The following is a 22,588-nucleotide window of genomic DNA, read 5'->3' as shown; positions in this document are numbered from 1 at the left end:
AAAAGTTGATGTTTAGAACCATAGACCCTTAGAAGTCATCTAGTCCAGTCCTTTCATTTCATAGATGCCGAAATAGATCCTCACTCAGGATCATAGAGCTGGGTGGTGGGAGAGCCAGAACTGGAACCCAAGCCTGTTACTTTGGGAGTGCTAGAAATCTGGTTTTTGTTCATCTTCAGGCAGTTCTAGTTATCTGGGCGTCATGTCACGTTTACACCAGTGCATATGGAGCTACAGGTCAGTTGTCAGGTCAGGGAGAGGGGCAGTCCTCACATTTGTGGATGCAGGAATAGTTAGCAGTGAGACAGTGTCTAAACGTAAGAAAAGGCAGCTCAGAAACCACAGACTCTTCCTTTCCAAGTCAACAGGAAGGAGTTCTGGATCCAAATGACTGAATCCATGTGGCCCAGTGATGCCAAATCTTGACATTTTCTCTTTTGCAGCCAGACTCCTTGAAAAACTGTCTTGCTCCTCCATTTTATCTCCTCTCACTCCTTAACTCTAGAATGAAGTTGGAAACAATCTGGCTTCCATCCTTATCCCACAATTGAAACTCTTCTCTCCAAAGTTACCAGTGATCTAATTGCCAGACCTGACAGTCTTCTTTTGGTTTTCATCCTTTTCAGCTAACCTGCTGCATTTGACAATGTTGACCATGGTCTCCTGGATACCCTTTTCTTTCTAGATTTTTGTGAAATTTTCTCCTGTTCTTCTCCCCCTTTTCTGCATCATCTTCTTTGCTGATTTATTATTCATGTCATACTCTCACTGTGAATATTCTCCAAGGTTCTGTCCCAGATCCTCTTCTCCACATGTTCTCTCTCTGTCTCTTTTTCTGTGTCTCTCAGTCTCTTTCTCTGTCTCTGTGTCTCTGTCTGTCTCTTTCCCCTAATCAGCTCCAATAGGTTTAATAATTATCTTTGTGACTCGTATCCAGTTCTATTCTCTTCCATGAGCTTTAATCTTATTAGCAATTGTCTATTGGATATTTCAAACTGAGTATCCCGAAGACATTGCAAAATCAATACTGAAATCATGATTTTTGTTCCTAAACTGTCATCTCTTCTAAACATTCTTAGTTTTGTCAAAGGCATCACTACCTCTCTTGGTAACCTTGGCATTATCCTGTACTCATCTCCATCTCTTATCTCATGTGTCTAGTCTATTGCCGCATCTTGCTGTTTCTACATCCACAACAGTTAGGTGGCTAACGCAAGAGGCTAGGCGAGAGGTGACAAGGGACTGAATTAGGATGATGACTGTGTGGATGGAGAGGATGGGACCAATGCAAGAGATATAGTGATAGGCCAGAAGAGAATCAAGAGAGACAGAGCTGTGTCACAAAATCCTAGGGCTAGGATTGAAGAAAGACCATTGTCATCCAAGGCATATAGACAGCTAATAGAAATAAATAAGCCCAAAAGCCAGTGCATGTTGTCAACAGATATCAACAAACATTTCTCAAAAGAAGAATTGCAGACTGTTCATAACAATATGAAAGAATGCTCCAAGTCTAAGAGAAGTGCAAATCAAAATAACAGTAAAGTTTTACCTCACTCATTAAATTGGCGAGAATGACAAAAATTAGTGGAAAGGGGGTTGTAGAAAGATAGCTATGCATTGCTGGTAGAACTGTTGGAAACCCTGCCAAGAAAGTGACTAAAATATTCATACTTTTTGGCCCAGAGATTTCCCTGGTAGGCATATTCACCAGGGAGGTCAGGGATAGAAAGAATGGCCTTATATAATTACACCAAAATATCTATAACAGTACTTCTGTGGTAGTAAAGACATGGAAACAAAGCCTATCAATTAGAAGATGGCTAAACAAATTGTCGTCCATGAATGTAATGGAATATTACTCTGCTGCAAGAAAAAATGAGCATGATGACGACTGCCAACAAGCATGGAAAGACTTATGTGAACTGATGCAAAGTGAAATCAGAAGAACCAAACACAATGATTGTAACAGTGTAAATGGAAGGAGCAACAACAAAACGATGGAAGCTGAAAACAGAAAAGTAGAACAGTTGGCCTTACCTTCGGGGAAGAGATGGAGAACAAGCCTCCTTTGCAGAAGTAAGGGACCATGGCTGTAGTAATACTGCACAGACCGTCAGACTTTTTTGATGCTGTTTAGTTTTGTGGACTTTTTAAAAAAAATTATTCATTGTAAGAGATGACAATCTGGAAGGGAGTAAGGAAGAAAGATAAAGTGAAAAATAATATGTGATATAGAAACAGAATAATAAAATTTGGAGAGAGCTTTTCAGTCAGAAACCAGACTGCAGAAGGTTGAGGAGTAAAAAGAGAAGGAATGGACTTAATAAGAGTTTTTTTTCCCTAGGAATCTGGCTACTAATGGGAGGAAAAATGTAAGAAAGTAGGAAAAAACAGTAGGAAAGAGGGGATGGGAGAATCTGGTGTAGTTACTTGGTCAAACCATTAGAACCTGTAAGAGACAAAATTTGAATTCAGGTCATTGTGACTGCCTGTCATTCTATTCATCATGCCTTACTGTCTCTCTTTTCAACATATATTTTAAAAATACCTTAAGAAAATGAATCATTGCCAGCAATTTTGGCTGTTCCAAGCCCAGTATGTAACTTCTTCCTTGCTGAAAATTGTGATCACTGCGACATATTCTAAATGACTCGAGCGTTTGCAGTTACCTGAAAATTGTACTAACAAAAATTCTGTGTGTTAGTCAATTATTCCTAGAAAGTCAAAACCATACTATTTAGTTTTTGCATTGTGGCACAGTGTTGTATTTCATTCTTTCAGGATGTGGAGTTTACAGATTTATCTGATAGTCTTTGAAAACTATCAGTTCAAGCTATTGGGCTCAGTTATGTAGCATGAGATGCCACTAAGGCTAAGGTTGGGAGCATATAAAAACACAACAGAAAAAAACTTGGTTTTTATAGTTATTCACTGTATTCCTGTTCTCAGCCTGCCATTGAAACAGGTGTTGTTGAACTTGAGGGATACCAGAAACATAACAATATCTTTTTGACACTTTGTGAAGGTGGGCACAGTAAAGGATTCTGGACCTTCAGTTATGCTCATAAAATAATTTCTTTGTTTATGGGGATAATAGGTATATCCTCATCTAGTGTATTGTTGAAAAGCTTGTTGATTTATGGTTTTTTGGGGGGGTATTTTTATCTCTGTCTGTGATTTTATTGGCATAGGGAACTTTCAGTGAAGAAACTCCCTTTGCCAGTGCAGATCAGCAGCCTTTTTTTTCAGGTTAGAATCCTGGAGTGTTGCCTAGAAGAGCACTGAGAGTAAGAGACTTGCTTGGAGTCATTAGCCAGTTTGTGGCGGGGCAAGAAATGAACCCAGTGGTCTTGTCTTCATGGCCACCCGCCTACGATGTCATGCAGCCTCTTCCATTTTATGTGAGATTTAGAAGTGAGGATTTGTATTGCTTCTGTTTTAATTTGTGAAGAAAATAATTGTTTACCCATTGTTTCTTGTGCTTTTAAAGGGATCAGTGCTTTGATTGAGTTACCTAAGAACTGTGTGGCAGCAGCAATTGGCAAAGAACTGAGTGAGTATTTGGTCAGGCCCCTTAGTTGCTGTAGCTGTGAATGTTCTGTCCAGGCCAAAAACTGCCCGTCAGATGTGTGCTGGAGGGAACCCTTGGCTGTGTCCTGGAAGCTCCCAGAAAATCACTAGAACAACTATTGGCATCATACTGAAGCCAAAATCAGGGAGGTTCAGTAAAGAAAGTGACTGAATGATGCTGATCTTCTGGGTGTGGGGTAGAGCCCCAGTATCTCTGACCAGGATGGCTGGGAAATAAAACAGGAAAAAAATCCCTCCCTCTCGCAGCTTAGCTGGGAGCCCAGGAAGGCAGACGCTCTTTATGTGGTCGCTCCTGCCTTCTTGTCTCTCTGTGGGGTCTAGGCTGAAAGTTGTGTTGGTATCTTTGTGTTTTTAAAAGCTGCAGGAGCAGCTGCTTCCAAGTAGCAGCTTTAGAAGTAATGAGGTTTTAAAGTATCTCCGAGGACCAATCACGTGGGCCCATAAGGCAAAAAAAAAAGAGTAGGATGGAAATGTTTATTTCAAGGCAAAAGTATAATATTTGTTTGTAATTGTTTGATTTAAAGTACATTTATACAGATAGGAAAAATTACAATAAATTATAGGAAAATTATTTTTAAAATTACATCATTTGGGCCTTCTGTTAATAAATACACCTGCTCCATCACCCAGGCCACATATGCTTTGAAAAATATCTGCCTGCATTGGTGGAGGGAACTCTCTTCATCTGAAGGTTCCCTGCATCAGTTAAATCACAGATCTAGTCCTGTGCCTTACTGGTATGTAGGTGTTCATGTATGTACATATGTGTGTATACGCACATATAAACATGGGATGAGGAGAAAAGGGAGAGAGAGAGAGAGAGGGAAGAGAAGAGGAATATATAAAAAGAGAGATAAAGGAGAAAGAGATGAGAGAGTTACTCTTGGACTTGACTTGTGCTCTCTCTTCCTAAGAATACACTCCTGAATTATTGCACATCCATGAGGCAGCGTGCCAACACGGTCATATAGACATTTACTTCATTTGCCGTTGTTTAACTTGCTATCAACAATTCTTAGTTTGCAGGAACACTTGCCTATGCCCCTCTAATGAGAAACTCTTCAATATATCTAATCAGCTCTGAGGAATATTTTTCTAGACACCCAATTTTGTCTTTCATTGCCTATAGAGTAGGATCAGAAGACTTTTACAACTTATAGAATAGTCTAGTTTTCTTGCTTCGTTGAAATGACAATAACAGAAAATCCTAGTGGTCTGACTAGAAACAAGGCTATCATGGCCTGCAAAAGAAGTGAGAGAGTTCATTGTATTTGGAAAATTCTTTAATGAACATAATTATTTTTAAACACATTTTTTCTATTTTTTTCTTAGCTATCTCAAAATAACAATTGAGTTCATTTTCTCTTACTTAAATAAACATTTTGGTTTCTTTTTCATTTAGAAAATGACATTTTCCTTTTAGGTTTCTTTCCATGGTCTTTGGCTTCAGGTGTTTCCTGCTCCTCCTCCGCCTTTTTTTCTTCCTCCCCCTGCCCAGTATGTAGTTTTCCCACAAAAATCACAGTCATAAGCTCAGCAGAGCATTCTCAGATTTCTGAGATTTCTCAGAGCAATATAGTACTTGTTTTCAGGTCCCATTTTTCTTCTAACTTTCTCCCCAAGGTTTTGTGGCATAGTAAAGAGAGAGCCAGCCTCAGAGCCAAGAAGCTCTAGGCCCATTGTTGCCTCTGACACACACACTAGCTGTGTCCTATCCCCCGAGCAGTTCTTCAGGCCTCTCAGTTACAGAGAAGGTGCTGAATTGCATTGGCAGAGGGAATTTTCCTCATATGGGAATCCCCACCATCTGTGAAATCCAAAGTCTAGTATCTCTGTGTTTTTAATGACTGCTTCCTCTTTCAAAATCACTCATATTAAATGGGGATTTTTATACATCTTCATTGAAGAATTCACTGGGCACCAATGATGGCCCAACAGAAATGAGCAAGCATTTGTTAAGGACCCAATCAGCACAGTTAGCTCTTGCATCTCCAGCAGTGTTCTTCAGTCAGGGAGCAAGAGGGTCTTCGGAATTAGCTCAGTGAAGGAAGTCCAGGGTGTTCATGAGGGCTGCATTTACATGGTTGGTTATGGATTTCAGGCTGGAAGCAGAATCAAAGGTAACCAACGTAGAGACATCCTTAGTTAGAGTGAACAGGTGGTTCAGTGGTGTCCTGGAGTGAAAAAGATAGAACGTTCAGATGATGAATTCACTTAAAATCTTCGATAGAACATTCCTTTAGTATTTTGAATGACCCGTGATTTCATCAGTATGAGTATTCCACTTACCCATGCAGATTGTAGTCCCCTCCAGACCTCAGTAAATGGGCTTTATGAGTTACTGTAAACAAAACCAGAATTCATCACTTAATAACCAACCCTCAGGTAATGAAGCTCTGGACTCCACCAAGTCATTCTTCAGGTGTCAGACAGACTCTTCATTTTCCCCTGTTAGAATAGAAGTTGTTTGAGTACAGAGACTGTATTTCCTCCTCCCCCCTTTCTTTGTATCCCAAACACTTAAAAGAGTGCCTGTCTTTAGAAAATGCTCTGTACTTAGGAGCTGTCTCACTTGATAGATTCTCGCGTTGCTTGTGCCTCCCTGCCCTCATCTCTTCTCTGTGATGGTTACATCAGAGTAGGACTTTAATGGAGAAATCCTACATTGTATCACCACTTTTGAGAATTTGATGAAAACATTTGGAAAAAACCCAAGGTTTTCTTTAGAGAAGGATTTTTAGAAACAGTTTTGTATCGAACGTCCTACATTATTTAGCATGTAAGCATTTCCTTTTAACAGTAGGTTTGCTGTTTGAGCATTAATTAGATTTTCTCCTCCTTGAACTATTTAATACAGTTCCTTTCCATTTTTTTCTTTTAAGTCATTTTTAGGTTGATATCATCTACAGAAGGGTCCGTAGACTGGGATGTTCTTGAAGTTAAACGCATCCTGGATCATCAGGATAATATCCTTTCATTAGTTAATATCAATGGTAAGTTCATCCTACATACTCTATAGAAGAAAGAAATGTGCATGTATATGTACACATGTATATGTTATGACATTCATTTTTATATTCATTCAAGTTCTAGAAATTCTAGTTATTACTGTAGTGCTTTTAATAACTGTAGAAGGGATCCACACCCTCTTTCAGGCCTGAGGACTTTTTGTGGCACTGGACAGTGCTCTGAGCTGCTGCCAGGGGGCCTAACACATGGGCAGTGGAGTGGGTGAGTGGTAGGAGGGAGAAGGAAGAGGAAGGAAAACCTGTCTTTGACAGCCATGCTTTGCCACTGGCTCTGCAGTTTGGTTGATTGGCAATCAGGATTTATTGCCAGTTATAAAAGTTTTAAGAAAAATTAGTGCTCTGGCTTTAAACATGCCTCGAGTCGGTAACCGTGGTTTTCTGGTACGGTGCCTTGGAGAGCACCATGAGTATGGCATTATTCAGGTCAGCGTGAAGGTCTGCTGAGCATTGGTCATCTCCAGGCTTCTTTATAGCTTGGGAGATGTGGATCTGCCTTAGACATAGATTAGACTTCTTGAGCATTTCTGTCATCCCCTGAGAGCTCTCTTGGTTCTGGGACGTAGCTCATCTACTCCCTGGGAAGGCCATGTCCAGGAACATTGTGTTCAAGTATGAAAGGAGACTGTAATATGGGCACTGGAAGTGTACATGTATGGTGCAGCATGGAATTAGGTAAAACAACAGTAGCCATCCAGACAGCCTGGCCGGCAGGAATAACAAATGGCTTGAACCTTTTTAAAGTGAAGTTTTTATGCATTCCCTGAGGTAATGAGAAAAATCACCATGAACAACTGGTAGCTACAAATTCAAGTATAGAGTGTTCCAAAAGTCTTAGTTCATTTTGCACTAAGACTCTTGGGACACCATCTAGTTTTGGTTTGTGTGCAGTATTGAAAATAATGATCATAATTTATCTTTTCAGCCACATTTTCATATCAACAGTGGTGTTCTACCCAGCTCAGGATTAGCTCACCTCAGTCCTTGCAGAATTTCAAACCCATGCCTAACCAAAGGGCCAAATTGCTCATGGGGAATCTAATCCATGGCAACTTTTGGAAATTTCCCCTCATTTCCTGCTGGAGAAAGTCTGTTTTTGCCCTAGGAATCTCCCCTTTGGTTTCTTGCATAGATGATAACAATGGCTAGCAGGTTCCTCAGGAGACCCTGAGCCTCCTGAGTGACTGGATCCTAAGTCCTTTGTCTCTAGGGCTAATGACAGAGGCACAACAATGTTCTGGCTCATGACACTGGTCATGAAGAGTTTTCTTTTTTTAAATTCTGAAGCCCTACTATGGCTGAACCACCCCTGTTACCTAAATCAGGATGAAGAGATGTTATTGATGTAGGCTACTCAGTCCCATGCTCCCTTTGGATGTGTGATGTGCAGAGAAGCCTGTGACAGTATAATTAAGAAAGCATTCTTCATGTGCTGCCCTGCCAGATTCTTTATTTGAGGGGGGAAAAAGAAACCAAAAATCTTTTTTGAAAAAATTGTAACTGAATTGCAGAAAATTCTTTATCCTTTTCTTTGGTAGTTTCATGTTTAGATAATCACATTACATATGAAAAAGGAGGTGGCTGACCAGGTCCCTTGTTAGAAAGATAACCATGAATGAGCAAAGAGTTTTAGCTTACAAATTTGAAAACAGTTTGCTGATGTTATTAACTCTTTGTCTAAGGTCAGCTAGGAATTGTTTTTCCAGTGAGATATCACACTATAGGATCAGTAACCTTGAAATCTGTCCTGTGGAGGTCAGCTCCTTGCCCTCATCCCCAGCACCAATGGGGGTGGTATTGTTCAGTGCCCTAGTTTGGTAGAGTGCCTCCTAGGACCTGGAGGAAGAAACAAGAAGTTAGGCAAAACCACCTCCAAGAAAATGCTAGAATTGCTTGGTTATGGAGAATGACTTAAGAGCTACAGGATGGATAGCCATGTGTGTTCTGTAAATGTCATTCAATATAACAAACATATATCAAGCACCTACTGTGTGCAGGCCACTGAAATATAATAGCATTGTAACTGAGAATATGAGAGATGTAGGCTAATCGTGGCTATCTTCTTCGTTAAGGGAAGCAGGCTGTTGCTTTAGGGATTTCTGCCTTGTTACATCATGTTGTCAGTCATACAGTGGCTCCATCCTTCTTTCCAAACTTCGTGATAGTGAAAATCTGAAATAACTGGGGAAACAAAGGTTCATGCTTCTGAGCATATCAGTTTGTTAAGCACTGCATGCCAATTGTCTAACAAATCAGGACCAGACCTCCTCAGCTTGGTGCTGGGCCCCAAATGCAGGGGGAGACAGATTTTTATTCATTAAACAAAAACAATTAACAGGATATAAACCAGGATACAAGACTAGGTAATCTGATTTCTAATTGGAGGAAAAATGATGGATTTTCAAGTTGGGAGCAGGGAGAGCAAGCAGGTGGACTTTTCTGGATGAGAAAAAAGGATGTCCCTCAATCCCCACAATTAGCAAGTAGGTGGACTTTACAGGAAAATGAAACTTAGGTCTCAAAATGGAGTCAGTTTTACAAGGTGGAGTCAGTTTGGTTCCCGTAATTCCCACAATTTCCTTACCATCTTAGACTTTGTTCCCCTTCACATACTCTGTGGTCCAGCCAAAATGACCACCATGTTGTTCTTCACACAGGATGTTCCACTTCCTGTCTTTATACCTTTGCACAGGCTCACAGTGCCTAAAATGTACTGCTTTTCTACCCTTGTTTCCTTCAGAGCTCAGCTCAAGTGGTTCCTCCTCCAGGAAGTCTTTTTTGATGCGCCTAGCTGCTGGTATCTCCTCCCCTTGAAATTATTCTAAATGTGTTTTGTGCGTGCTTTTCTATGTACATGGGTTTCCCCCAGTAGACTCTATGCTACTTGAAGGCAGGGGCTCTTTCGTGTTGATCTTTATATCCTTACTGCTTAACAGAGGTGAGGAACCTGCGACCTCGAGGCCACCTGTGGCCCTCCAGGACCTCAAATGAGGCCCTTTGACTGAATTTGTTCTGCAAAGTTTGGATTCAGTCAGAGGGCTGCACTTGAGGACCTAGAGGGCCACAGGTGACCTCAAAGCCATATGTTCCCCACCCCTGACCCTTAGCACAATGCCTGGCACACATTACAGGCCTTAATAAATACTTGCTGATTTATCAATATAGTTTTATACTTCTGAGGGTAGGTTCCACATTTATACCATGACTTTTGACACTGTAGTGCTGGTTGTTTTAAAATTGTTAAATGTCCAGTCTAGGAGTATGAGTCATTCACACAGTGATAGCAGTGGGATGCCAGCTTTCCTTGCCAACGAGAAATTACAGATGGACATTTAGGTCCTTGTTTTTGAACAGGGATATAGAATATCCTTGTATATAGAACATGCTATATACATACTGACCAACCATGACTCCAGGGGATCGATGATGAATCGTGCTGTGCCCATCTCCTGACAGAGGGGAGGTGGACTAAAGACGTAGAATATGATAGACTTTTTTGGACATGGCCATTTTGTGTGTGTGTGCACGCGTGTGCGCATGTATGTGTGCGCGCGCATGTGTGTGTGTGTGTGTGTGTTTGTTTTCCTTGACTATGCATGTTTGTTAAAAGAGTTTCTTTTCTTTTTTTAGTGGAAGGGGGAGGTGGGAAGGAGAAAAAAATAAATGCTTTTTAACTGAAAAAAAATTTAATTAAAAAAAAGAAGAAAAACACAGCATCATAATCCTCAGAGGCCGAGGCCTGCACTGTAGATTTGACTGCTAGTATCGAGCTTTGGAAGTTAATACAAGGATACGCTCCTCAGTAAGTGTCTGCGTCCTTCTCCACATGTCTCTTAATGTGAAGACAGAATTGAGTTGGGGAGAAAAGGGTAGCGCACTGCCGTAGCTTCCGTCCCTGGAGCTGGAAGCTCTCCTCTTTGTTCACATGAGGAGTGAACTGCTTTTCTTCTCGGGGTCCATTCTGTGTATTCTTCTCTTTGGCTGCAAAAGCAGCCAAGAAAACAGCCTGGCAGTTAATGCATGAAGATGCTTTCGGGACCAAAGCAAAAGAAGTTCGTGTGTGTGATTGCTGGAAGGGCCATATTTCCAAAGCCAGCATTTCTATTTCTAGTTATTGGGATTTTCAGTTCTATCAGGTAGGATTGTCCAGTTACCACAGAATGTGAACTCTTTGAAGGCTCACGTCATGGTCTTCTATGTTCTTGTTTGTGTTCTGTATTCTCAGCCCTTAACACAGGGTCTGTCACGTGATGAGCACTGACTAATAAACCATAGTCCTATACGTATTCATAGTGTGCTAAGTACCTAGTTGTCTTGATGTTATTATTAATTTGAAGGGATACAGGGAACAATGATGACGGTAACAGTAAGTCTTAATTTTATCCAGCTCCTCATAGTTGATAGGATCGATCATGGAGACCTAGAAGAGGACTTCAGAGGTCATCTATCCCAGCCCCCACATTTTATAGATGAGGAAATTCAAGCCACAAAAATTTAAGTGATTTAACCAGAGTCACATTGGAAGTAAGAATGAAAGGTGGGATATTAACATAGGTTCTCGTACTCTGGATTTGGGGCTCAGAAGTTTGAGAAAGAGAAGAGAGATCTTGGAGGACAGCCAGAGAGCACTGTAGGATCCAGTGAAGGTTTGTTTAAAAAATGGGGGAGATAGGCATGTTGGAAGGCATAAGTGATAGGGAGAAGAGGTGGTGTTTGAGGGGGCAGTCTTCTTAGACCTAAACAGGTAAGGACTGAATTTCCCTTAAGATAGTACTTTATAATACTGGATGACCAATTTTTTGTGTTTAATCTGGAAACTGTTTTAGCTGATTCATGCATTTTAGAAGAAACCTTTATTGGTGGTAGCTAACGAGGCATGTCTAAATTCTGCCTAGATTTGAGCTTTGTCACTGGCTCTCATGTCGGGGAGCTAATTGTCTGGGATGCCCTGGATTGGACAATGCTGGCCTATGAACGCAACTTCTGGGACCCTTCTCTACAGCTGGATACACAGCAAGAAATCAAGCTCTGTCAAAAACCAAATGAAATTTCCATTCATCATTTCACATGTGATGAGGAGGTAAAAACCTGCGAAATAGACCACAGATCATAGATTGAATCCATCTGATCCAATATCCCGCCTTAGGTATTTTTATCCTCATCTTGTACGTGAAGCATCTGAAGCCCAGGGAGTTCTGTGACTTGTCCAGCACCACATAGCCAGGGGGGATTAGAATTTAGGCCTTTGCTTCCTAGCGTCATGTCTTCTGCACTGGCTATACGCCTGCGTCTTACGTTAGCAAGGATCTTGGTTGACATTTTCATTTTAATCTTACGTTAGGCATTATCCAAAAATTCCCCTACTGCATATCAGCTTGTGTCTTAGAACTTTCTAATTCTGGCATGAAGTTAACTTTAAAGACCTGTTATAATAGCGTATTTATTTTTGATTCCTTACTTCCCAGCAAGAAAATTGCTAAATAGCTCTGAATTTCATTTTAAAATATTATTTAAAATTTTGGTTCTTTTACATTATTTCATTAAGATTTGAGGTTATCGTTTAGCATTCACTTAAAGGATATTCTAGCCAGCATTTGTATAAATAGTAATATATTCCCCAGTAAGATGTAATGAAGTTGGAAGCCTGAGCCACATCTCTCCCCTCATCGACTCAGCTCTAAGGTTGGGTGACCGATGGGAAGTGTTCCTTCTGGCCCTGGAATTGAACGTTTCTCATGGTCTTAGGGCAAGCCACTAAATCCTTGCTGGAGTCTAAATATTGTATCTTCTAGCTCCAGGATTAAGAAAAATTATTTTAAGGAGACTAGACTCTTGAGAGACCATATTACAAAAGAGATGACTAATAGCATTTCTGTTTTTATTTTCTTCATATTTTTCCCTCACTTTTCTAAACAAGTGCTTTGTCTTTAGTTACATACTGTCTTTTAGTTTAAAAGTTTATTTTAGAGTTACCACAACAGAAATTTCCTAGGTACTTGCCTTGACTTAATTAATTTTACTTCCTTCTAGAGGTATTTTTCTCTACCGTCTTGCCTTTTTATCTTGTAAGGAAATTTTTACATAATGAAAAGTGGTAGATAGTGGGCTAAATGCAAGCCTAGAGACTCTCTGGAGGCATTTGGAATTTCCTATGCCATTTTGTACAGATAACTTAAGGGAACTCCAGCACCAAGTTTGAAGACTAACAGGGTATTCACGAGGCATCTGGAAGTTTCACCAACTACAGTTTGGCTAAGCATTTTCACTTTATTAATAATCATCTTTAGTCAGTTTGGCTCTATATCCCATAAATATAAATACTGGGGTGCCTGTCTTAAGGGACCCCTGTCTTTAGTTTTTGAAGGAGGGAGAATGGGTAGAGGTTGAGGTACTTGGTGCAAAGACCTTGGTGAATTTGACTAGCTGTGCCCTACTTAGTCACAGTAATAATGTTTGTTCATGGCTCAGATATGGACTCAAAATGCCCTAAAATAAGATGAACTATGGCATTTAGCGTGGGGCAGGCTTTAGGTGTTGACTTCTTGGGGATATTCTTGTCAATATACTATTAAGAAAAATGAATACTTTAGTTTTAAAAAAATTTGAAACTGAAACTCCAGAAAGTATCATTTCCAGCAGAGTGAACACAGGAGTATTCTGTATGAAATCATGAATCTCCATTTAATACTTCTGGTTTTTTTTTAGTTTACAAAAGGCAAGTTTAATAAGATTATTAAAATCTATTTTGAAAGTTCTTACAAAGACTAGTATTTTCACATAAGAATATAATGTCCAAAATAAACATTTCTCATTTACATAAATGAAATTATTTTTAATTTCTTAAGCAAGGCACTTTAACCTTTCTAGCCCTTGTGCTGACTTTTTTGTGTAGTTCTCGAGTAGAAGAAGTCACCAATGCTAAATTATCATCCCACTTCTACTACCAGCTGTGGGTGTGTGTTAAGGCTCTGTCCTGGGCCCCTCATGTCCTCCCCATCCCCAAACTGCTTTGTGTTTCACTTTATGGATACCTACATATGTGTATTTACTTTATGTACACCTGTGCATTTACACTTTGTGTCTCCAGATAGAATATCTTGAGAACTGGGGCTATTTCCTTTTTGTAGGAGTTTACTAATTAGTAAGTAATTACTAATTAGTAGGAGCTTACTAATTGTCTGTAAGTAGGCCAGGTGGGATCTGAACCCTGGTCTTCCAGAACTCTATTGATGTTCTCTCTGCTGCTTGGAATTTACAACGAAGGATACCAGTTACCATTCCCTGCTGTTCTCTCCAATGACAATGTTTTGATAATAAGCATGGTTTAGGAATTGAAACTGGTGTGACACCCCAGAGTTCTCTTTATGTTGGCTCTTCCATTCTCCTCTTGGAAACGTTTTGAGCTTTGGTGTTCTGACATTGTGCACTGCCCTCTGAAAGCCACAGTAACATGGGTTGAAAGGCCAAAGATAGGGAAGGGTGACAATTCTTCTACCAAATATTAGTTTTCTGTCTGTTTCTGAAACCTGTGTTTCTTGTGCTTTTTTGTGCCCAGTATTTGTTTGCTGCTGTTGGAAGGGGCATATACGTGTATAACCTTCAAATGAAGCGTGTGATTGCTTTCCAGAAAACTGCACATGACTCCACTGTCCTGCACATCACCAAACTTCCAAACAGGTATGACATGTGAAAGAGACTCGGCATGCCCAGGGGCCCCAGTGTGATTTTGGGGTAGCAAGTTTCCCTGTTTCCAGGCTTGACAGATTGTATTCTTTTGGCAATGAGGACTGCCACATCATTCCCTCCTATAAGACCTTTGGAATATTATAATCAAATATACCAGGAGCTTGGTTGAAAATGATCATACAATTTAATTATATCTCCTAATTTCAGAGTGAGAAGTCACATATTTAAAACACAGTTTTTAGGAGAAGCATCCAAAATGTATACCTCTCATCAATAATAAAGCCATGCTTTTGTTTTAACTTTTGCACTGGAATAAAGTGGAAGGTTATAGATCTTAGGTTACCTGTTGAAGATTTAATTCGAAGGTTGTTTTCTTCTGACTTTCCTGTTTATGGAAGTGCTGTTATTTTCTATACGAGTGGGGTTTGGGGAGAAAATGGGTGTAAGAGAGAGGCATTAAAGGAAAGGAAGGCCTGAATGTAAAGGTACAACTAAGAACACTCTTTTCCTGTCCTTTTTAAAGTGAAGATTACAGACTTCTATGAAACACTTAAAATGTTAGTTAGTATAATTATTTCTCATTGGAAAGGTGTGGTAAGTGATATTTCTAAAGTATCAGCTCAGAAGCAAATAGGAGCTTCCCCAGAGACACCCCTGAACCTCTCTTTGTCCATATTCTGCCCTGCATTGATTGCCCTTGATTGCCCCAGTGGCGCTCCTTCTGTATCACGGTTTCTTTGTTCTGACAGGCAGTTAATCTCTTGTTCAGAAGATGGCAGTGTTCGCATTTGGGAGTTACGGGAGAAACAGCAACTGACAGCGGAGCCTGTGCCAACAGGTCTGTGCTTCCCCAGGGAGGAAGTGTCTCATCATTCCTTTTTAAAATACGAAGCAGAAGAATGAAGGAGTTCATGAGGAAGCATTAGGCTAAAACAAGCAAAAGTAAACTGTACCCAAGATATATTTTAAAAGAAGAAATATATTGGTTGCAGTCAAAGCCAACACCTCCAAAAATCGTAGTTGCAAAATCCTTTGATTTCCTTCTTAATGTTTCTTTAGTGACTGTTTCATTGTGTTTATCCTACTGCAAGTCAACCAGAATTGCAGTGTGTTGTGAGAGAAAATTATTACTTTCTGAAAGTCAGGGCCAGTAGTGATTACTCATTTTAGTACCTGTAATTCTTATTGGTACGTGCATAGAATTTACATTTGGATATAAAATCAATGGCTATCAATTATTACTCATTTTAGTGTCTTTTTAAATTGTACTTAGTGAAGGCCCAAATGCTACTTGCCGATAGACTTTCCAGCAGGCCCTCCTACTTTCAGTGTGGAAATGAAAGTCTGGGAGGACTTGAACAGTTCAGTTGCTGGTCTGAAAAATGTTTCTGGCCAAGAAGTCCGGAGCTGGTCTGTCTGCACAGTTTGTATTGGGTATTTGGCCTCCTCCTCTCCAGATCCAAACGTAGCCTCTATTTTCCCTTGGTTTAGATTATATACAATCTGAGCGTGTCCTGTATTCGTTGGTTTTCCCCTATGTATCTTTATGTGTTTTGTTCCTTTCCTGGAGAGGCCTTTGTTGGCAAACAGCTTGTAATTGGACCTGTCTGATATTTAGTTAGTAATCCTCGATTTCTTGAAGGTTTTGTAAGACTTTGGGTTGGGCTCCGTGTGCCTGGAGGCCCTTCCTGTGGCCTGTGTTCCCTTTTTGAATCTTCTGCCTATAATCAGTGTGCTGCCAAATTTTGATTATTTGGAGATGGATTATCCAATTACTTGTGGCTTGTCCTCCAGGCATTTTCTTTTTTTCTCTTTTCCTCCTCTGCTCCGCTGCCACCAGGTGTGTGCTGGGGCACTAAAGGGATGAAGCTGTGTGGTTTAGAAACAACGAGCATTGTCGTGGCTTCATTTTCTTTGTCATTTCCTGTGTCTTTCTAGGATTCTTCAACATGTGGGGATTCGGAAGGGTGAACAAACCAGCAAACCAAACCGTTAAAAAGCCACAAGAGAATGGCATCGTGTGTTCCTTGGAGCTTATTGGTGATTTAATTGGACACTCCTCTTCTGTAGAGGTGCGTTTGTTGTTGGTAAGAAAGGAGAGGAGAAATAGAGGCTGAGAGGCGTGTGTGTGATTTGAGTCCCAGTTTTCAGGGAGGGAGGGGTTAAGCCCATGCTTGGTGTGGGCCCCAGTTTTCACATCTATGAAACCAGGAAGTTGGATTAAATGACTAAAGTCCATTCTTGCTCTAAATCTTTGATATCATGACCTGATAGACCATTTTTGCTTTCCTCCGTTCTCCATTTTTGTACTGACCAATGCTGCCCAGCAAAGACCATGTTTCACTTTCCTCAACCCTTATCTATTTATCTGAAGGCTCTGAATGAGGTCTGAACCACTAAAACAACAGTATATACACAGTCTCTGGCCTTCAAATAATCCCATTTAAAAGGCAGGTTTTAGGACATCCCTGTATCTAAACGGGATGTCTTCTCATGCTGCTTTTGCCTTTCTTTGTATCCCTATTGCTTAGCACAATGCAGGGTACATAGGGGGTGTTTAATAAATGCTTTTGATTGACCCACTCACTGAATGAAGGCCAGTGTTGTTGTACCAGGTAACAAGACAAAACTAATGAGATTTGTGTGGAGTTGGGAGAGGGATCTAGAACCCTAGGTTCAGGGCAACTGAGACCACAATACTGGTGTTTGGAGCAAAGGAACTTTAAGACTTCTGATCTTCTTCAATCTTCAGTCACTTTAAAGCTCCTAGAATGAATAGGAAATATAGGAGGTGCTGTAAGTCTGAGGGTTTGTGTCTTAGATTTAAAATCTTAAGAGATCATAAACCTGGCAAGTTGAGAACCATAAGCTCTTCCTGAATGGGTTCTGTTTTGAGAATGATCATAGAGTATGAGGCATAGAAGGGACCTTAGCCATTCCAGTCTGATCCCTTCGTTTTTATAAATGCTCCCAGCTGGAGGAGGCTGTGAGCAGGAGAGCCAGGACTCCAACCCAAATCCATTGCTTTTTCCACTCACTCTACCTTTTCAACTTAAGAAATACCTTTTGTTTTGGTTGTGATGATTGACATTTGTGAAAATGTCGGCAGAAAGACAGGATATCCACAGAATTCTCGTTTAGGAGATTCAAGTATAAGATGATTTACTATTTTAGTACTTAAATGTATTTGTGATCTCACTGAAGTGTGTAACCCCTCCAGCGGTACGACTCAGACCCTGCCCTTCCTGATATTGGGTGATCCTTGTCTATGGGTGTTCCATATTCTCCCACCCCTACAAACTGTCCTTCAGAAAGGATCAACCCAGTATACAGGAGGCGTTCCTCAGGGTCTTTTAACACTATGTGGGTACCACAGTAGAATGTAGGCTCAAGAACAGGGATTGGTTCATTTTTGCCTTTTGATCTCCTGTACCTGGCACAGTCCCAGGAGCAAAGTTAGTACTAAATAATCGCTGGTTGACTGACCAGTAGCAGTCCAATACTTGGTTTGCACATCCAGCTGCTGTCCCTTGTTTTTGCTGCATGACCGGTTCACCTCCTTTGCTCGTCATATACTTCTGAAGATATCTTTTACACTACTTTTTGAATTCAGATCATAAGTCGACTTACGCTTGCCATGAATTTTTCCTTTGCTTTTTTGGCTTCTGACCTGGGCCCTTTTCTCTACCCCTCTAACTTATTTCACTTGATGTTCTCATCAGCTGCCATCAGTTATCATCTCTATCCTGATGATTACCAGATCCACTTATCTAGCCCTAATGTCTCTGCTGACCTTCAGTCTCTCCAGATGCCTTGATATCTCGAACTGGATGTCCAGTAGACACCTCCAACTCAACATGTCCAAATATAAATTTGTTATTTTACTCTCAGAACTTCTCCTCTTCCAAACTTCCCTGTTACTGTTAAGGGCACTACCATCTTCCCAGTGACCCTGAGTAGCAGCCTCAAATCCTCAAATTCTTGCTATCTCTCACCATATATATCCAATCTGTTACCAAGGCCTAAGATCTCACCTTTGATATCACCTTTGTAACATCTCTCAGATATGCCTATTCTCTTCTGATAATGCCACCTCCCTGTGGCATTAACTCCTCTGTCCTGGACTATTGAAGTAGCCTATGGGTGGGTCTGCCTGCCTTAAGGCTCTCTTCCCTCCAGTCCCTCCTCTACTCAGCTGCCAAAGAAATTTTTCTAAAGCACAGATCTAATCATTCCCCCCCCCCTCCCCACACACATTCAGTTAACTTTAGAGGCTCCTTATCACCTCCATGACCAAATACATAATTCTCTGTTTGTCATTCAAAGTCTTCACAGTCTGGCTCCTTTGCTCCGATCCCTTGCCTCCCCCCTCCTTTCCAATCATCTTACACCTTATATTCTACCACACACTCTTCTGTCTAGTGATGCTGGCCTCCTGGCTCTTTCCTGGTCTATCTCCCAACTCTGGGCATTTTCATTGTCTGTTCCTCATACCTGGAACACTCTCCCTCCTCATCTCTGCCTGCTGGCTTCCCTGGCTTCTACAAGAAGCCTTTCCTGATCTCTGAGCGCCTTCCTTCTGTGGATTATTTCCTATTCATCCTGAATATAGATTGTACATAGAGTTTGCATGTTTCCTCCCCCCATTAGATTGTGGGCTCCATAAGGGTAGGAACTGTCTTTTGTCTTTCTTTGCATCTCTAGCACTGAGCACAGTGCCTGGCACGTAGTAGGCACTTAAGAAATGCCTATTAACAGGCTGACTATTTTAGGACATCTTCAGGTTTGCTGATTTCCATGATTTACAGCCATATAGCATTTCTGGAATAACATTGGGATTACAAGTTGGATCTTTGTTTCAGGGAGCAGCTTGGGATTTTCAAAGTGCTGCGGACAGTTCCTGAATATGTTCAGCCTGCTTTTTTTTCCTCCTTCAGTTTTATATCTGGCTTGGTGTCCATATGAAATGCCCATCCAAGAAATATATACGGATAGACCAAATGACCTTATTCATTGTGTTGGTGTCACAATGTCTTAGTTCAAACGAAAGAATCATGAACATTGACAAAAGGTGTGTTAGCACAGCATTAATTATTGGGTTTGATCGTTTTCTCCCTTTGTCAGATAGCAAGGAACAGCTCACGTCCTGAAAGTGCATTAACTTTCATGGTACTAGTTAATCTGTCATCATTACCAGCAAACGCTTGACAGAACATCTCCTATGTGGAAGACACCATTCTATATGCTAGGGCTACAAAGAAGCATCAGATTCGACCTTTACACTAAGGAGCTCACAATCTAGGTCAGAAGTCAGAGCATTACGTTAAAAAAAAATTATGTAAAGTACATGTGTTAAGTGTCCAATGAACAGCACGAACCAAAAGTGCTATACGACTTTAGAAGAGGGAGAAGGGGGATCTGGAAGAGGTGGGACTTATATGTAGAATACAGAATTAAGAGCTAGAGAGTGCTTTAGAGATCATCTGGTGTAATCCTGTCATTGTAGCATTAGGTGGCAGGCCCTGGAGTCAGGAGGTCCTGTATTTAAATCTGACCTTAACATAGCTGTGTGACCCTGGGCAAGTCACTTAACCCTATTTGCCTCAGTTTCCGCATCTATAAAATGAGCTAGAGAAGGAAATGGCAAACCACTCCAGTATCTCTGCCAAGAAAACCCCAGATGGGGTCACTGATCAACAACAAAAAATCCCGTCATTTACATATGGAGGACCTGATTCCTCAAAGATATAGTTATTTGCCAAAAATCACACAGTTGAGAAGACCAGGAGATGGTAGGGGCACAAGAGGACATATAGTCTTTCCCCTCACTTTACAAATGCAGAAACTGAGGTGGAATAACTTGCCTAAGGCCACACAAGGTAATTAGTGGTAGAAAAGGGATTTGAACATAGATCCTACATCTCCATGTCCAGCACCCTTTCCGTTAGACTCAAAATCATGTTGTCTTCTGACTCCAAGTTCAGAATTGCTTACACTCCAGCTCCACCATGCTGCCTTCTCACTCCCTTGAGGGAAGAGTCCTGCTTAGATAAGGACAGAGGAAGGGAGAGTAGATCCCAGAAAGGAGAAGAAGTGTGAGCAGAGGCAGGTGGGCAGAGGGGAAAGGGTAAGTGGATCAGGTTGGCTCAAGCAGTGACAGTTCCTGTAAAGCAGCAGCAGAAAATGATTTTGTGGTATCTGTGGTGTCTTTGTGGTGCTGAGGTCATGTCACATCTCTGGGATCCCTGACTCCCTTTCCAGCCACAGGCTCCAGGACTTGACTTTCTGGATTCCCTATTGGCTCCTCCTTTACCATAAAACCTGTGTGAGATTGCCCTGCTCTGGGAAACTTCCTTGAGCTCCAGTGCTATTTCCTTCTCTTGGTTCCTTAGAGATCTTTTATCAAACCTTCAGCAATCACCCTTCACTTCTGCTCTGGCTGTCCTCTTGGCGGTATTCTCTCACTGCCAGCTTCTTAGTGGATGTTTCAATTTGTATGTTGCATGCATGCACATGAGTGAGTGCCATGTGCCAGTCACTGTGCTCTAGGTACTGCGGATACAGATACAAAAGCAGAGACAGTCCTGACAGTCTCATGAGGGAGACAACACACATAGGGCATCATTGGTGACCTGGTGGGGGGTGGGGAGGGTAGGATTGGATTGGTGAGTGGGCCCAGAAGGGAATAAACTGACACACCCTATTGAGGAAAACTGGTTGATTTGATCCAGTTCACAGTTTGAGAATTTGAGAGCTGAAGAGATGGTGTGGGGGGAGGAAAAGGGGGAGGGAAGCTTGGCTTACTTGAATTAGTGGTTCAAGAGAGGCAGTCACTGATCCAGACAGAGTGGCCCCAAGGTGCAAGTTCTTCCAAGGCACAGTTCTGTCACCTCACATTTGGCCTATCTCAGGTCAAACTCATTCTGTCTCCCCCAAATTCAGTTTGCCCACCAACTTTCCTTGTTCCTGTACTTCCATTATCCATTTACTCAGATAAGAAACTTGGAAGTCATCTTTGATTCATTCTTTACCTACTGCACTTACCACTAGTAATCCTCTTATTCCTACTAAATATACTTGTCCTTTTTTCTCTTCCCCAGGATTGATCTGGCCCCTAATCTGCTCATACATGGATTACTGTAATAGTCTCCTACTTTCGCTGGCATTAATTTCCTTTCTGCCCTTTAACACAATGTACCAGTGTATTTACTTACATTGTGCTCTTTTCTTGGAGGACTCTTCCCACTCCCTCCACCTCTGGCCACATGGAAGATCCAAGTCACTCTTCCAGGAGGCTTTCCTTTCCCATTGCACCTCCCATTTATCTGCCCTTCCTGACAATCCTCCAGCATGCCGTGCCGGAGAAGTTAGCCTCCACTGTGTAATACCTTGTATTTTGTGTTGATTGTTTGATGTGTTAAGTAATGTTTACTCAGCCCGATTAGAGCAGGTTTATTTGATTGATCACATCTGCACAGAGATAAAGACTTTCAAGGTTGGTGGCTTTTTATGAAGTTCCTAGGACAGTATTGCTGCTAAAACAGTCAAATTGATGAGTAGAATTCTAAATGCCAATAGATGGAGAAGGAATTTATATCCAATGTCTTTGACCTTAGCAGGATGCTACAGGGTAGAACAGATTGGTGTGATGTGGATTACCATTTAAGGACTGAAACCATTCCAAGATTTAGGCTGCTCTTTTATACTGAAAAAAAGGACTTCCAAGACCTACCATGGATGTTTTAGAGGCTCTCTAGGCCAGGATCACGGATGATTAGCTAGAATACCTGTCTTCTATTAGCTACCCTGGCTGGGCTGGAACCTGATGAGCCTCCTCTGCAGAGAAGGAGGAGTCCAAGTGTGGGAGCTCTGTAGTCATTACAAACAGTGCAGTGGCAGCAAAGGGAAAAAAGAGAAAGATAAGGACTGTTTTCAAAAGCTTTCAAGGCTGCTTGAGAATGAAATATATATATATATAAATAAACATTTGCACACATGTATACATGTATGTATCTATACATAAACACGCAAAGATATTGTGACAATCTTGGCCACTGGTTTTGTCTAGTATATTTATGCTTGGGGAAGTTCACACTGTCAGGTGTTCGCACATTTCCTTTGAACTTTTAAACCTTTTTATTATCTCCTCTGGACTGAGCACAGCGCCACATAGCAGGCTATTCATAAATGCTAGTTAGCTCTGATCATGACCGTTGCCGTCACCATCTACTTGGTGTGCTTGTCTCTCCGGTCCATGCTTCACCGCTGCCAAAGTGATTTTC

General features: G+C 41.2%; 1 protein-coding gene across 2 annotated transcripts in view; it reads left to right on the top strand.

Moving 5' to 3' along the window:
* Window positions 1–22,588, top strand: part of WDR41 (WD repeat domain 41) — a 63,168-nt gene that overhangs the window by 38,327 nt on the left and 2,253 nt on the right. For both annotated transcript variants that reach the window (XM_072606397.1, XM_072606398.1), the window contains exons 7-12: window positions 3,494–3,556; window positions 6,477–6,587; window positions 11,516–11,700; window positions 14,176–14,297; window positions 15,056–15,144; window positions 16,245–16,378. In XM_072606397.1, the coding sequence (XP_072462498.1) occupies window positions 3,494–3,556; window positions 6,477–6,587; window positions 11,516–11,700; window positions 14,176–14,297; window positions 15,056–15,144; window positions 16,245–16,378 (704 nt within the window). The remainder of the gene's footprint in view (window positions 1–3,493; window positions 3,557–6,476; window positions 6,588–11,515; window positions 11,701–14,175; window positions 14,298–15,055; window positions 15,145–16,244; window positions 16,379–22,588) is intronic.

Source organism: Notamacropus eugenii, chromosome 4 (assembly GCF_028372415.1).
Source record: "Notamacropus eugenii isolate mMacEug1 chromosome 4, mMacEug1.pri_v2, whole genome shotgun sequence".
NCBI lineage: Eukaryota > Metazoa > Chordata > Mammalia > Diprotodontia > Macropodidae > Notamacropus > Notamacropus eugenii.
Note: the sequence above shows the minus strand (reverse complement) of the source record. Positions and strands in the feature narration are given on the sequence as shown.